This window comes from Callorhinchus milii, unplaced genomic scaffold (assembly GCF_018977255.1).
Source record: "Callorhinchus milii isolate IMCB2004 unplaced genomic scaffold, IMCB_Cmil_1.0 Scaffold8, whole genome shotgun sequence".
Classification (NCBI taxonomy): Eukaryota; Metazoa; Chordata; class Chondrichthyes; order Chimaeriformes; family Callorhinchidae; genus Callorhinchus; species Callorhinchus milii.
Genome location: NW_024704749.1, coordinates 12,887,192 through 12,904,785, shown reverse-complemented (window position 1 = coordinate 12,904,785; position 17,594 = coordinate 12,887,192). Strand labels below are relative to the sequence as shown.

At 40.4% G+C, this 17,594-nt stretch overlaps 1 protein-coding gene across 5 annotated transcripts in view; it reads left to right on the top strand.

Annotated features, from left to right (window-relative positions):
- specc1la (sperm antigen with calponin homology and coiled-coil domains 1-like a) overlaps positions 1 to 17,594 on the top strand; it is a 61,180-nt gene that overhangs the window by 39,715 nt on the left and 3,871 nt on the right. Inside the window, exon 17 of one of the 5 annotated variants that reach the window (XM_042337245.1) lies at positions 15,222 to 15,278. The exons of 3 other annotated variants lie outside the window; for them this stretch is intronic. In XM_042337245.1, the coding sequence (XP_042193179.1) occupies positions 15,222 to 15,249 (28 nt within the window). In that variant the 3' untranslated portion in view covers positions 15,250 to 15,278. Of the gene's footprint in view, positions 1 to 2,178; positions 2,277 to 15,221; positions 15,279 to 17,594 lie in introns of those variants that run through there. One more of the 5 variants, XM_042337244.1, reaches the window with a different exon arrangement.

Below are 17,594 nucleotides of genomic sequence, written 5' to 3'. Positions count from 1 at the left end.
ACCAATCTACGATCACAAAATAAAACATTTTAAATCAATACATAACTAAAGCACAAAATTATGAATCATTGTTCCTGTCCGTACATCAAATAAATGTGCTCCGTGGAGACCTAAACCACAGCTCAACTGCCTTACGATTTGTTCTTGAGCTTCTGTTATTGTGTTATTTGATAGAAACAGTATTTTAATTTTTGCTGCAATGAGTGACACTGAAATCCTCACTCAAATTCTTTACTATGAACAATATTTTATTAAAAAGTGTTTTATATCTTTAAATCCTAAGTTATGCAGGGTGCCTCAGTCACAGAAGTATAATGTATTTGTGAGCCGGTCACTACATTCTATCTTACAAAAATGATGTTACAAGGTGCCTTTATTTTGTTATAAACATCATGAATCACATGATGACGAAAGCTACAACTCCTGACCTAATGAAGCAAAAGCCTTTCACTGTGAAACTCCGACATGAGCCTGTCCAGGAAATGCTTAAGCTCCTGTGTTCTGTTATACATTAAAGACACAAAGTTTTGTTATACACTAAATACAAAGTCAGCAATGCCTTGTTGGCTGCTACTTTATATACATTTTTAAGTCTTTTGGATCCAAATCTTAGTTCAGTTACTACAACATGGGCTTGGAGACCAGATAAATTAGGTTCTAGACCTTGTGCTTTACTAGATGATCTTATAAAACAAATAAGCAAATTGTTTCTCTCTCCCCCCACTCCCAATGTTTAATTTATTGAGAATTTGAAAAGCTTCCGGTGGTAGCGTTTATATAAATGCAGCAGCTATGGTCACAAACTGTTGCTGAGGGAAGTTCAGTGATAAGAAATCTTGTTTTATATGTGCCAAAAATCTCACATTTCTGTGGATATCTAAGTGAAAAGCCCAAGCCTTGGAAAGTGCATCAATTCAGGGAGAAATGTATAAATGTTAAAATAAAGTTCAACAGAAAAAGGTTAACACTTAGCTATTTATGTGATTTGTCACTGAATAGAGCACTGGTAAGGAAGCACTTTGCCAGTCACTGAGACCAATCACCCCTTTCTGTGGGCAATATTGATGTTGTCAGTTGTTTAAGCTAACCCATGGCCACTGAGTATTGAGTCTCTGGGTCATAATGTACTTTACTTCTTCCACTGCACTCTGCTGCTAGTTTATATACATGGGTATTTAACTCTTCAGAAGCTGCCCCTCAATATGTCGAACTGGGAAAGCTACATGGAATGGGTACATTCAAACTAGCAAGTGCTGGTGAAACCACCTGTGGTGGGGATTTAATTGGTGGTCTATACTCTGATGCTGTGAAAAGCTTAATTAACATCCATGGAGATGCAACAATATCTTTGGGGTGCTCCAGCCTCTAACATGACTATTAATACAGCTGCTTGACATCAACAGGCTCAGTGACCGTGTTTAACCAACATTCTACAAGTGTATATGAAAGGTCATTAAAGGAGCACTGTTTTCATTCAAATGTTTGGCATGCAGTCAATGTGAAGATGCACTATACATCAAAATTCGTTATCACAAAATTGATATATGGTTCTGTCTGCTCTCTACCCTTCCCCTCCCCTCCCCCAGTTAAAAGTGCTCCTTTAAAGCGTGAGGATTTCTATGTAACAGTGTGATGTCTAAAAAATGACTTTACAACACATGCGTTTAATCACAAAGAGTCCTGAACGTTGTATTTGCTCACAGTTACTTTGTAGAAGTGCACTACCCTGTTGACTCAGGAAGATGCTAATGAATAGCTGTGTATAAAGGTCTGACTGAAGATTTCACCATGTTATGACACTATGTAAAGGTGCAGCTCTCATATTTTCGACATAGCCTTATTCCATTGAAGATGCCTAAGCTAGAAGTTGTTATTTGCAGTCTCTATGTTGCACAAATGGTATTTCATAATTCAGTTCAAAGTAAGAATCACAAAGATTAGTCTTGTGCTTTCTGCCTTTAACATCCGTCCATCCATAATAAATGGTGAATATAGTTCATTTAAGTCCACGGTGTGGTTGTATTAGATTTATTTATGCAGGTTCTGTATTACTGTAGAACAGAGCTTTGTAACTGGTATTTCTCCTGCCTCGTCATTACTTATGTTTATTTACATGATATAGTGTGCCTTGTGGGCATAGCATGCGTAGTATAAACAACGTATTTTGTTTATCCCTAGGTTATGTATTATAATTGGCTTCAGCATGAGATGTGTATAAACCTATACATTCAGTTCAGGGCAGAATACAGGTGGGAGCTCCTCTTAAGTATTAATTTCCTTGCATCCGATTGTGGTAAAATTCGCTGAGTTTTTCTGATGGTCGTATCAAACCGAAAGTCACTCACTTTACTAAATAGGTTATTACAAAAAGCACAGTTGTGAGCAACTCTTTCCTGATTGGCTATAGATTCAAATCAATAACTTTATAGTACTATAGAACATGTTGAAGCAACTCATTTAACTGGGAGCAGGATCATTTTATATTTTGTCGACAAATAAAACAGACCATTTAGTGGCCGTTCATCTCTTCCCACAGTGTAAATTAGCAGCACTGTTTTCCTTTACCCCATCACTGTAATGACAAGTAGTTCAAGATCCAAGTCGTACATTTTTTAAACCTATTTTACATTGAGTTGCAATTTAGAGAAATAAATAAGGTGCGCAATGGAACTCAGCTTGATAAGCCATGTAACTGCTCTTATTTGTGGTATTGCTTACTAAATTGCTTTAACTTCTTCTAGAGCAGAGGAATCCACAGGTCAATGAAAATAAAGATTCTCATTAAGCAATCCTACAAAATAGATTAATGTTACTCTGGTTTTCTACAGTACTTATTGAGAAACATTTTTGTCTTGTCGAATGTCACAAGTCAACTAGCGGTCTATATAACCTGTATCTATCAAGAGTATATCGTCTTCAATAGTTTGTACTGCTACCATTTACAATTCTGAAAACTAATTACAGTTGCTCATTAAAATGTTGAGACTATTCCTATTGTTTCTACCCACATGTATGGAGCAACCTCCAGCCAGGCACGGAATGAAATTGACAGCCTAAGCTACACCACTGGAGTACAAAGTGCAAAGCACATCTGAAATAAAAAGAGGAATTGCTGGAAAGCACAACAGGTTGGTTAGCACAGAAAGCTAAGCTGCCCTGAGCACAGCAATGATGCTTATTGATCTGCTGTAAATCTTCCACAATTTCTCATCATTACACATACACAGCATTTGTATTTTTCGTTTCATTCATTTAGTCACATATTTGATTCAAAAATTGTCAGTGTTGCTCCTTCCTAAGAGGGAAATGCTAAACCTTCCCCTTTGTCTATGTACACAAGGAAATGGGAAGTTACTTTGACCTGCTTTTATCTTTGATTGTGTTGCTTGTGTAACAAATGTCTCTCAAAGAAGCTCATTCATTTAAGTGTTTGAGACCAGGGTGATTGAGATATTCTGAAATGGTTATTTGTACAATGTATTTATACCTTATTACCTTTTTGATTTGCAAATATTCCTTTTTTAAGTATGTATACCTGTACATGAAACTGAGAACACTAAAACTTCAGTATAAAGTGAATCATTTTGAAGTATCTCCGTTGTGTGATTATTTGTCTATTTACACATTTTCATTCTTTTTTTGCAATTAATTAGTTCCCTGCAAATTCTTCAATTTTCAGAATGAGTATTTTTTATAGGAAATCCTCAAAAATATTTTCCTTTTCCTTTGTTTGAGAGATGACTATTAGTCTGCATCATTCTAAGTGTCCCTAAAACACTTGCTGGAATCCGAAATTGAAGTGGTTCCATAAGGTGCCTTGTGGTAGTAACAGTCTTCAATACTTCACCACCTCCTCCCCCCACCCCCTTTTTTTGCAGGCAGTTTGAGAGCGGTTTTGTGATTTGTAAGGTGTAAGGTGCAATGTAAAAAATCAATGTTGCAAAAGCTGGGATGAATTTGAGTCCTCAAACAAGAACATAAAAACATAAGAATTAGGAGCAGGAGTAGGCCATTCGGCCCCTCGAGCCTGCCCCGCCATTCAATAAGATCATAGCTGATCTATTCTAACTCCACCTACCTGCCTTATCCCCATATCCCTTAATCTCTTTATCCACAAGAAAACTATCAATCTCAGTCTTGAATATGTTCAAGGACTGAGCATCTATAGCCCTTTGGGGTACAGAATTCCATAAATTCACTAACCTCTGAGTGAAGAAGTTTTTCCTCTACTCAGTGCGAAAGGGCTTACCCCTAATTTTAAGACTGACCCCTGGTTATAGTTTCTCCAACCAGGGGAAAAAGTCTCCCACTGTCTTCTGTCGGGCCCCTTAATAATCTTATAGGTTTCTATAAGATCACCTCTCATTCTTCTATATTCTAGAGAATATAGGCCTGAATTGCTCAACCTATCCTCATAACTCACCCCCCTCATCCCTGGTACCAACCCAGTGAATCTACGTTGTACCCCCTCCAAGGCGAGTACATCCTTTCTTAAATAAGGAGACCAAAACTGCACACAATACTCCAGGTGTGATCTCACCAGGGCCCTATAAAGTTGCAGCAAGGCTTCCCTACTCTTATATTCTAACCCTTTTGTAACAAATGCCAACATACCGTTAGCCTTCCTAAATACTTGCTGTACCTGCAAACTTTTTGTGACTGGTGTACAAGGACACCCAAGTCCCTCTGAACGCTAACCATCTAGTTTCTCCCCTTCTAAAAAATAATCTGTTCTACTGTTTTTGCCACCTGGGTTGATGACCTCACACTTCCCTACATTATACTTTATCTTCCACCTATTTGCCCACTCACCTTGCCTGTCTATATTTCGTAGCTTTTTTTTAATATCATTCTCAGTGTTTACTCTCCCTCCTATAAGAATTTGGATACATTAAGTTTGATGTCCTCATCTAGATCGTTGATGTAGATTGTAAATAGTTGAGGCCCAAGCACTGATTCTGCTCTCTGTTAGTCACATCCCGCCAATCTGAGAAGGACCTGTTTATCCTTACTCTTTGTTTTCTTCCCATTAGCCATTCTTCAATCCATGCTAATATATTCCCCTTAATTCCATAAACCCTAATCTTGTGGATCGACCTTTTATGCGGTACCTTATCGAATGCCTTTTGGAAATCTTAATACACTACATCCACTGATTCCCCCCCTATCTAATCTACTTGATATGCTCCCTATCATTAGCCCCATGGTTCATCTCTATTTCTGGTAAACTTCTTTTGTCTTCTAACGTGAAAACCGAAGCAAAGTATTCATTTAAGGACTCTGCCATATCCTTATCCTCCATTATAATTCCTCCTGTCTTTGCCTGTAATGGACCCACATTTACTTTTCATAGCCTATTCCTCATAATGTATTTATAAAAACTCTTACAATCTATCTTAATGTTCCTAGCTAGCTTGCCCTCATAATCCATTTTCTCACTCTTAATAAGCTTTTTGGTTTTCCTTTGTTGGTCCCTAAAACACTCCCAGTCCTCAGGTTTGCTACTCTTTTTGGCAGTTTTATAACCCTTTTAGTTTTATACTTTCTCTAACTGCTCTAGTTAGCCATGGATGAAAAAATATGTGACCGCTGAGAATTTTGCACTACCTCTTTAAACGTTTGCCACTGTTGGTCTATTGTTATATCCATTAATCTAATTCCCCAGTCTATTTTAGCTAATTGCTCCCTCATATCTGCAAAGTTAGCTTTATTTAAATTTAAGATCCTTGCTTCAGATTTGACTACATAACTTAACTTAATACTAAATTCTATTGTGTTATGATCACTTTGCCCTAGAGGAGCCTTAATATCTATATTACCGACTAGCCCTGTTTCATTACACAAAACAAGGTCTAGTATGGCCTGTCCCCTAGTTGGTTCCTCAGCATACTGCTCCAGAGAGCTAACTCTCATACACTCTATAAACTCCTCCTCTACCCTACTTTTGCCAATTTGGTTTTCCCAATCTATGTGTGGCATAAACTTATAAACTTCCTGTTGTGTAATTTAAAATGAAAATAGAAATGATTATGGAGAAATGTCCAACTTTGCCCTCTCCCAGAGCATGCATCAGTTGGTATGTACTAGGATGTAGTGAAGGGTTGAAGTTTCTGACCTCACTCAGTACCAGGATTCCTCGGCCTGTTTGCCATCCAGTGCCTCTACTGGAGGTCCATGTGTGCTGTGTTGGATTAAGATAGGATTGGCCTCAGTTGTAATACGCTCTCTGATTAAATATCTTACATTAGGAATTGCAGGTGAATTACGATCACTTGGGCGAAATACCAGAGGCCTGTTTGTGAACTGTACCTCAGTAGAAGAGATTAAAGAATGACTACTTCAGCCAGGAGAAAAATGAGAATTAAAAATTGAATATTGGAGTAGTAAAATCACCTGGAGGGGAGAACTCATCCATCTACTAGCCCCACATATTTCAATGTTGGCAAAATAGCTTGAATTCAACCATGCCAGAAGCACCCAATTCTCCATGATGCCAATCAAAATCTAGTAAGAAAATGTTCCATTGCCTCTATTAACATTAAGCATTGTTCTGAGAACAGTCGCTACCCAACATTATCCATTGAAATGCCCACCATAATGACAAACAAATGTTTAATTTCAGCAAAAGGATACCTCTCCCAAATTCCTCAGGAAACGTATTCACCCAAAAAAGTATAAAAACAGATCAGAGACCACGATTGCTGTTCTTCATCGCAGTGAATTTCTTGGCAACACAACCGGTGAAGATGTTTGTTCCTCTGCTGGGCCTCAGTGAAATAATTTTAAAGACAGGAAACAGCTTGAGGGTTTCACTGAACCACTGTTAACTGCATCACGTAGCACTACAGCAGAGATTACACACTGCAGAACCCCATGCCCCCAACTCTGAACCAGATTAGACTGAACAAGTGAACAACAAACAAATCACTTTATTGTGACGGAATAAAAAAAATCTACAGGGAAAGCCAGCAAGCAAACCACAGGCAGGTTGGCTCATGTGCAAAGTAGTAACTTTTCACAGCTTCTGGTTGGGGCTCAATTGAAAACAAAGTCAAATTGATCCCAAATACAATTTTAAAACCAACTGAGAATTTGACTAAGAGACATCTTTCACTTTACAGCCTGTGCCCGTGAGGTCAGGCCTCAAGCCATCAGTTGATTTTCATGAACCATCCAACGTGCCTGAACAGCCCGAGCAGGGGTGGAGCAAAGCGAACATTGAAATATGCTGAAGCAATAAATTGGTAAACCCCAAAACACTAAAACACTGGTGTTACTGATCCTCATGTTATCATGACCAAGATCATTCACTTTCCCTGCTTCTCAAATACTGTTTTCATGAGGATTGTATTCCTACTATTTGACATTTTCTATGGAGTCACTCGGATAAAATATTGTCTTTGTTCAGCATTACAAAATGTAGTTTGGGTAGAGGTAGCTAGTGACTTCCTTCCTAATCCTCATTCCAGAAGGGCTGTCATAATCTTGGTGCTGTCAACTGCTTGCAGTGTGATATGGCCACATGTGTTAACAGTGCATACAAACCCTGCATACCAACCATCAATGCAGAAGATAAAGGCATTGTTCTATCTGAACATTGAACTAGTCTATCATATCTGCTCAACGCATACAAATAATGTACTCAAAGCAAAACAAGTAAAAATTGCACTATTGTTATATCTGATCAAAAATAAGTTGTCTCCCTAATTAGGATTTTTGAGGAAATATCTAAAAATTTGGATTAAGTTGAGTAAGAGTTTCTTCCTCCCTCCCCACTCCTTTTGATTAACCACCATCAGTGTTCTATTTTCTTTCCCTCTCCTGCTTTGCCAATTATTTTAACCCCTTTTCCTGATTGCTCGCCCTCCCGCGCCATTTTCTGAACGAGAGCATGGGCGCATAGATAAGTAAACTAAGTGGAAATGTTCATTAAGATTCAAATCAGTGAGGCAAAAGTAGTTAGAAATAAAACTAATCATTTCATTTGAAAATGTAAAAGTTGAATTATTAAGTTTAGAAGAGAGAAAAGTTAACGTAAAATGAGGAAGCAGTGTCAGTAATGAACCTGGGGCCAACCATGGCCCACGGGCTGCCTCCGCCAAGCCTCAGCACCTCGTTAAGGCTCCATCCCTCAGCCTTCCTGCCCTGGGCCCTTGAACCTGCTATGGTAATGATTTTCAGTCATCATCCATCAGGTGATTATTTTAAATGGCTGACTCACAGCACACAATTGCCTGAGTCCTAAGTTTAAAATGTTTGAGGAACAAAACCCTTTTTAGTTTTGCTATCAACTGGAGCCATGTGAGACTGTCTTTCAGCCGGGTGTTGCTGTGCTGGTCCAACCGTCAGACACCCCCCAGACATGTCTGTTCTCAGCACCTTCCCCTATCAGTTCAAGCACTTCACTGAGTGGAAGGGAACATTCTTTATCTCTGTTTCACATCTCCAGCGACATAAATTTCCATTCCATAACCAAATCTGTCAGATGGCAAGGAACCCAAAGTGTTGGATTTAACCATCTAAGAAAGTATCTTGACCTCCAGCTCATTAATCTCAAATCTTGCCAATCATGTTTTTTGGAACCATGGCAATAATACACCTGCTCCTTTCTGCTTCTCTTCCATGGTACATATGGTTATGGATCAAATAATACAGTTCTGAGTATAGTTCCCTCCCCTCTCCCCGTCATAGTCACTACACTTTACAGTATATCCTGTGAAGTTCATTGAGACTTCCTCCCAATGTGAAAGATTGAATGTCACTACTTCAAATCAGTAGTGAGACATTAAAAAAATTGTGTTAAGTGAATGGATAAATCTTTATGAATAAATTCTTGCAAGGTATTGGTAATTGAAAAAGATGATACAGTGAATGCATCTTTATCTTTTGTTTGGTCACCTGCTGCCTGCCACACATGGAAACCTATTATCAAGGCATTGTTGATGGTGGACCAGCAAATCTGGCTCATTACTGGGAATTGGAAGAGCACATCAGACACTTGGATCTTTTCTTTTGTCTCCTGTTAATCCTGCAAACTCAAACCCTAAAGGGTAGATGATTTTAGCTGGACAAGCACCAGTTCACACCAGCAAGTTAGATAGTTTTAGCTGCTTAAAGCCCAACAGTATCTCAACACACCATGGGAGTCCACAAGCCTTAGCTCGTGCCAGCTTTTGCCTCAATGCTCTAGGATTAGATAAGGAGGATATGAGCTGTTTAACTATGAGAGCAAGCATTCCATACGAGATAAAAACATTTTTATGTGGACCTCTCAGTAATTTGGTTTGGATACACTTAAAATGATGATGGATTAGACAGTCATGAGTTAATCAGGGACAGTTAGCACAGATTTGTGATGGGCAGATCGTATTTGACCAATTTAATAGTTTTTTTTAAAGTAGTAACTGCAAATGTAGATCAAGGCAATGCTATGGATTTCCAAAAAGAATTTGATAAAGTGCCACATGGGAAAATTGGTGAAGGGCACATGGAATAGGCACGTGGTGATTTGGATAGAAGGGTGGTTGAAGAATAGAAAGCAGAGAGTAGGGCTAAAAGGTTTGTTTGTTTTTTCGGTTTGCAGATGATACAAAACCGCACTTCCCAATAGACCCTGTGAAGTGTTTTGAGATGTCCTTTTGACTTGAAAGTTGCTATATCAAATGCATTATTACATTATTATTATGGTGAGCATTTTTTCAGTTGTCAGGGATTCTATGGATGGATTTCACTGTCATTCAAATCAATAAGGGTGAATTCTGTCCTGAATTTCCTAGTAAACATCAGAATCCCTTAATTGTCAAAAAAAACATTGAGGTGAGGCTAGTGTGTCTGGTCTCCCCTCCCTCGCAGTGTCACTGTAAATACAGGACAGGACGCTTCCAGTCCTTTTACTGCCTTGAATGTTAGTGACAAACATTCACATCCATTATTAGCTATTTATCTATGGGTTACAAAATCTTACGTGTATTGGACAATTCCCTGTAGCATACAAATGCCCACATCAACCTGTATGCGGATGACACCCAACTCTATCTTTCTGCCTCCACCCTCAACTCCAGGACCACTGCTGTCCTGACAGACTGCCTGTTGGACATCAAGTCCTGATTGAGGGCAAATTTCCTACAATTGAATGTGAACAAGACTGAGGTCCTCCTGATTGGCTCGCGCCTCAGCACCTCAGCACCTCAGGCTCTGGCCACATCACACTCCATGGTTGCACATTACAACTCACCAAACCAGTCAGGAACCTCGGTGTTTTGTCGACCCTCAACTGTCTTTTCTTCCCCACATCCAAGCTATGACCCGCTCTGCCTTCCCTCACCTCCGTAACATCGCCCGACTCCGCCACTACCTCACCCCTCAGGCCGCTGAAACTCTTGTTCATGCCTTCATCACCTCCAGGCTCGACTATGCAAACGCCCTGCGTGTCGGCCTTCCCACTACCCTCCCTCCACAGTCTGCAGATAATCCGGAACTCTGCAGCCCTTGTCCTCTCCCGCACCAAACTCCATGACCCCATCTCTCTCACTCTCGCCTGACTCCACTGGCTCCCTATCCTTCAGAGGATCCAGTTCAAGATCCTGGTCCTCACATACAAAGCCCTCCATGGCCTCGCCCCACCCTACCTCTGCAACCTCCTAACCCCTTACCAAACCGCCCGTTCCCTCCGCTCAGCCGCTCTGGCTGCTCCACGTCCCGACCCACCCGCCCCACCATTGGCGGGAGAGCCTTCAGCCACTCTGCCCCCAACCTCTGGAATTCCATCCCCCAGTCACTCCGCCTCGCCCCCTCCTTAGCCTCCTTCAAGTCCCACCTCAAGACCCTCCTCTTCGACCATGCCATCAGCCACCCCCCTTCACCTACCCCCCCAACCCCAGCTCGGGTCTGAAATGCTGTACTCTGTCCAGCGCCTTGGGACGTCCTCCCGACGTGAAAGGCGCTATACAAATGTAATCTTAGAATCATAGGATCGTACAGAACAAAAAGAGGCCATTCGGCCCATCGAGTTTGTGCCGGCTCTTTGAATAGAGCAATGTAATGTCAATCCCACTCCCCAGCCCTTTCCCCATAACCTGCAAACCCATCCTCCTCAAATACCTGTCCACCGCGTTTTTAAAAGTAGTTATCGAATCGGCCTCAACCACTCTTGTTGTTGTATTGGATTATCTCTCATTTACTGCCACTCTTTACTACTGTTGATGAGCCGGCACATATTAACTCTTATGTCTTTTTGCCGAGTGGAAAGAGAACTATTCCTCTGAACACAGCTGATCAGTTCACTCATTATAAGACAGTCACTTGCTTTTGAGACATCCAAAATGTGCTAATGATTGACCTGGTCTCTGGGAGCCTTTGATTGGCTAAAATGCTCTCATTTCCTAGATGGACAGTGACAGCTGGTTGAAGAAGAAAGTAGAAATTTAAAGGGTTGTTTTCAATCATAAAGCATGATCAGAATAGAAAAAACATGATCCATGACTTGTTCCAAAATCTATGAAGTTGCAGCAGGAAATGTCTGGAGACAAATCGCACGCACACACTCGTGAAGTACCAGCCCGTTTAAACAGCAGCAAATCCTGGATTTGGCAGAGATTTGGAGCTGACTCACCGGCTCAATACACTGTCCGGTGTGACAGTGAGCTGTGCAGATCTTCAAAGTTCTAAATTGAATCCCTGGACTGTGTTAAATTAACTTGTCTCAGCTGCAGAAGCAGTGTGCGTGTTCAAATGAGTCTCCATACTCTAGCTAGGCTAGGGACATGAAAATGAACCGGGGTTCCTGGTCTTGATTGCTATCCTGGGTCCCAGCTGGAATAATACAAATGACAATACAATTATACATGTAATTTACATTGGGAGGCCGTCCCAAGGAGCTGGATATTCCAGGGTTTGCACCTGGCTGTTGGATGATGACATTAACAGGCTGGACTGTAAACCCTCATGTCAACACTCACTACTTACCACCTTGAACTAAGGAGCCCTCACAAATGTCTGTGGATTTGTACACGCTGCCTATTTGTACCCCCGCAAACGTTTGCAAGCGAGAAGGTCAAAAAATGGGAGAGGAAAGAAAAAATAATTTGAAGATTACTCAATTTCTACCTTGAAAAAGAAAAGCTCCAAATCTTTGTCTTGAGATAACAGTCACCATTCGCCCCTCAAACACACCCAAATAAACGTTTACAATATATGGTATGCAAAGCTATATTTGCCGGTCTTACTGCTTTCATCTGGAGGAGGGCAGCAGACTGCAGATCACATGAGCTGAGAGGGGAGGGGAGAAGGAGATATTCCACTGCGGATCATAAACGCCCAGGACTTGGCGTCAAATTCACGAACTGGCTCGTGTGAACGGCAGAGACAGAGCGAGAGACATTTGCGCTGCATCAGCCAACTTCCTGAAGATCAGAAATAGACCAGTTGTAGAGGAGGTTGGTGATGGGCAGAAACTGAGACCTGTCAGATTGCTTTGGTGTGTAATGTGTAAATGATTATCACACTACAGGCAGCTCCATACCATGTGGATCCACTATCTAACGAGAGAGAACTGGAGGAACTTAAAATGTTTCGGATCTGGGAAAGGAGCAATTCCGGAATGCGAAGCGATTACAGACATGGTTTACTGTAGAAGAGTTTAGTGCTCCAGGCTAAGGAGACTTGCTGTTTCCTCATCGAGACCAAACTTCACCGTCACCACATTACACCAGCCATCGGATTTGATTGATCTTCTTTGAATGGAAATATTCAAAAACTGATTGTTTGCCCAATGGGCGTTTTTCTTAAGGCAAATCTTTGGTTCCCTGGCCTCTGGATTTGATCACTTCTCAAGGTATTTTCCCTTAATTATAAAAGGATTTATGTTCATCGATTAATCCATTCCTAGTTGGCATAAGATATGTGGGTGAGGAAGGCTGGTCTAAAACAACACTGAGGAATCGTATCCACAGTCTTACAAAAGACTTTCAGTCTAGGAAAGTAACATTGACATGGTTGGGGCTGGGATCAGCGGCTTTATTACATTTCTTTGTTCATTTTAACCGGAGAGCAAATTAAAGGTGTAGCCTGTCCAGCTGCGTGGATTTTTAATTACATTGATATTTGCAAAATATTAATGGGAGTTAATATATTTCTATATTTAGTTGAAATCTCTATATCGAGTGCGTTTATTTTTCTCAGGGTTTCAGTTACAGATCTCGCTCTTTCTGCTGCGTACCTGAATGGGACATTTGTATTCGATCTTAGCTCCAGAATGGTTAATACCTACGGCTCTTTTGTCAGTCAGTTACCTGAAGTGGAGTAGTTAATAGGATCGCCACACACACCCCGGCAGTGTCGTTGATTTACACAGAGAAAATAAAATAGCCACATAATTAATATTATACTATACAGTATGCTTGGAACCAAGTTAAACTAATACAGTGACCGGAGTCTGAGCCATGGAGCTGGTCGGACAGGAAGGGTTGATATTCCGCTAACTAACCAACAACAACAGGAGTGAAGTCTTCATTCTATTCACACCGGCTTTTTACATTTTCAAAAGAAAGCTACGAAAATATTACACAGGAAGTCAACATTCCTATATGTCTAGTGCGAGAATGCCATTTACATGAGCATTAAAGGAATTATAACTTTCCAATGATGCCAACCTGCTAGAATGCCGAGCAGGTTGAGCATAAAATACAGAAACTCGACATTAACTCAACATTAGAGTTCTTCAGCTTGAAAAAGACCTCTCGGAGGGTTATATAAGATTTTTAAATGGATTGCGAAATAAACTCAGATATGCCAAGGCAGTAGAACAAGTGAGCACACACTGAAGATGGCAAAGGGTGGTTTCAGGACTGAGATCAGGAGGTATTTTTATATCCAGGTGGTAACACTGTGATGGAAGACTGGATGGTAGTGTGGACAACATGAAATGAAATCATCCAAAAGGTCTTCTTAGTCAGAAGTAATTTTGGTCTTCTAATTACAAAAGTCCTTATTTGGAGGAAGCCACATGCGCTTGTTATTTTGCTCACATGGCAGCATTCTCACCTCTGGGTCAGAAAATTGTGAGTTTGAGCCTCACATCAGAATATGGTCTTGTAATCCTGGTTGACACTGCAGTGAAAGTGCTACATCATCGGTGGTGCTGACCTTTGGGTGAGAAAGTCCAGTCTGCCTGTCACAGCGGTTCAGATGGACTTTAAAAGTTACATGTAGAGTTTGGAATTCTCCAAGGAATTCTCCATATTCAAAAATGGTCAAAACATTAATGAATTGGTCATTCATCACATTTTGGTTTGTGGGACATTGCTGGTGTGGATTAGCTGTTGTGCTTGATGGTTTCAAAAATGCACTTCAAAATTATCTCAATATATGAGCCATTTTAATGTTAAGGGTGTTAAATCAACCGCAGGATTACTATTTTTTATTACAAAATTTTGCAGAGCTCAGTACAGACATACAGCATCTTGGGTCACAGCATTGTCCCTGGTGTGAATAGAGCAATTTTATTCCCATTTATCTTTGTAAGGAAATGCCACTCACAGTGTGCGTAGTGATCCAACAGGTTATTTCAGCTTCTGAAAGTACAGAACGGCACTACTCCAATGTGGAACCAAGGGAGTGCTGCAAATATGCTGCATTGTAGCAGGTGCAATCCCTCTGAGCTTCCCTCTCTGCCTGTTCTGGTGGACGTTAAAGATTCCACAACACTATTCCAAAGAGAAAGGAGTTCTCTCAGTGTTCTTGTCAAAATTCCTCCAGTTTTTCACTTCATTGCATTTGAGAAAACGATCATGGCAGTATGCCAATTGGCTATCTCATTTGCCTACAAATACACAGTCACTGCACTTCACAACAGTTACTTGCTAAGCTCTTTCAGATGTTTTGACATTATAGACAATGTATCAAATAAGAAGATTATGTATTATCAACAACAAATTGCATTTATATAGTGCCTTTCATGTCAGGAGGATATCCCAAGGCATTTCTAATAAATCCCTAACCAATGTTTTGTTCCCTAACTCAGGGTTACTAAGGACAATTGTGGTGTCCACACAGTTGATTCGGCAAAGTTTCACAGTGGGATCTTTATTAAATATTCACTGATTTCAAAGAAGTCATCAAACTGGGTGATAGCACAAACCTCAGATTAAAACCTACATTGCTGGAGTCTTTTCCCAGATGAATTCATATTACTTCATTCTTATCACTTTTTTTTACTCTTACAGAGCAAAGTCATCAACTGTAATTACCTAATTCCAAAATCAACATTGCAACCCATAAGAGTGGGAAGAGGGAAGGTGTGTGTTGGTATGAGACCCAAGAGTGGAGGGTTTGCTATAACTTCCTCTGGGTCTACCTAATGGTCAAGTGTTGAAACTGAATATCAACAAAGAAACTGAAAATGGTTGAAAATGCCAATCACGCTGAAGCAAATGGATCTTTGCCATAGAAGTATAAATTAAATTAAGAATGCAACCGACCAGATAATTAATCCAACAAAATCTTACAAGAGAATACCCAAGATTCGTGAAGATTCCTTTTAAGAATCGGGAAGAAATAGATGATCAAGATCTGATCTCGAGGTGTGACCACATCAAGATATTTCTGGCAGGGATCTCCTCTGGTTGTGAGTTGCCGATATGGTCGGTATTTTGTCTCTGAGATTCTACACGTTGACCCAGTCAACCCCATCATGGTAGAATATGGAAGCCAGAAGGTGGAAGATGTGATTTACATCATTATTGAGCTTGTGATCGCTGTCTTGTCTGTGTTGGGCAATGTCCTGGTCTGCTGGGCTGTCTGTCTGAATAGTAACCTGCAGAATGTGACCAATTTCTTTGTGGTGTCTCTGGCCATAGCAGACATCGCTGTTGGTGTGTTGGCTATTCCCTTCGCTATCACGATCAGTACTGGCTTCTGCTCCCACTTCTACGGATGCCTCTTCATTGCCTGTTTTGTATTAGTGCTAACCCAGAGTTCTATCTTCAGTCTGTTGGCCATAGCCATTGACAGATATATTGCCATCAAAATCCCACTCAGGTAAGAAGACATTATTACCCAATCAAATTATCTGATTGATTACTACTCACTCATTGTTCAACAATAGGATTTGAGAATAAGAAGGGTAGCCAGCCAGACCGTTTTCACCCATAAGCTTAAGGACGTGTAAAGTGAGTTGCTAGGGAATGTCTGTGTCCCACTTTTTTGATTAACTTGGTGAAGTTTTAAATTTATCTGTTAAAAAGCTACAATTTTCAGCAAACATTATACACTTCCTAACTACATGGAAAAGTCTACACCATGACAACAACTTGCACTTATACAACACTTTCCACAGAGGATAAACATCTCAAAGCTTCATAGAAGCAATAAGGAGCAGGGAGGAGAGGAAGAAGAATTTAAAGGTGTTCATTAAAGGATCAGCCAAAGAAAGAATGTTTAAAGAGAGGTTTGAAATCTGGGAGAAAAGGAGCTTTTTATTGTAAACCATGAAGTACAATGTTTCAGTGCTACTGCACTGGGTACCTGTCTAACTCAATATTCATACCTGAACCAGGCAAGAATTAATCACCACATTTTTGGCAATTGCAATAAAACTTAACACAATGTTTACCCCTTTGTTCTTCAGAAGGATTCTTTGACAATATTTGAGGTCATTAAGTTTGCAGAGCCCAGCTTTCCCGAAAATCAAAGTCCACTTGTTCCTGCTTGGGCCCAGCTGCGTTCCTCATTGATTGGGTCATAGAATGACAATCCCCAGATAACTGACAGACAACAACAATAGTGAAGGGTCAGAGTTATCAGAAGCACGTTATCACTTTCTGATATTAGAAACCCAGTGGTTTAGTGATTGATTGTCCCTCTGCCCTCTACCCAATCAGCTTACTGTACAACAACAACAAATTCCACTTGTATAGTGCCCTTCACAGCAGAAAGACATCCCAGTAATTGTTTCCTTTAAGGAGTTGACTAAAATGACTATTTGAACAATTGGACTATTGTATTAGACCATTGTCTGCAGAAGACATTGATTGACTACTTTTGACCTGAGACGCCGAATATATAATAAAATCCTTACATTTGATATCAAATGAACTTTCAAATGTTTTTGTCTTGATTATCATGTCTTCGAGACATCTCAAAGCGCTTCACAAAATATACTGTAAAATGAATTGACTGTATATTCTGTGGGCGAAACGTGGCAGCCAATTGCACACAGCAGTGTCCCACAAACAGTCATGAATTGGGTGACCAATTTATTATTATCTTGGGGATACTGGTAAGTAGAGCATTGAAGGTGTATGACAGTGCAAGGAAAGTTAACAAACTTTGGGGATATAACCAATAGTAAAGTGAAGTAAAACCTGCCACCACTGAGAACAATCTCGGGGGGGGGGGGAGAGTGGGGTTCTTGTTGTGCTTCCTCCTGGCTCTACTTTTATGTCCCTTTCATTTTGCATGATAGGAGTTCATACCAGTTCAAATTGAAAGACTGTGAATTGCCTAAGGCTGTTGGTTGCTTACTTGGAGATTATACTTCCTGAACAGCTGTTCAGAAAACACTGTTTCATTCCACTACTGTTCTGCAAAGGAAGGTT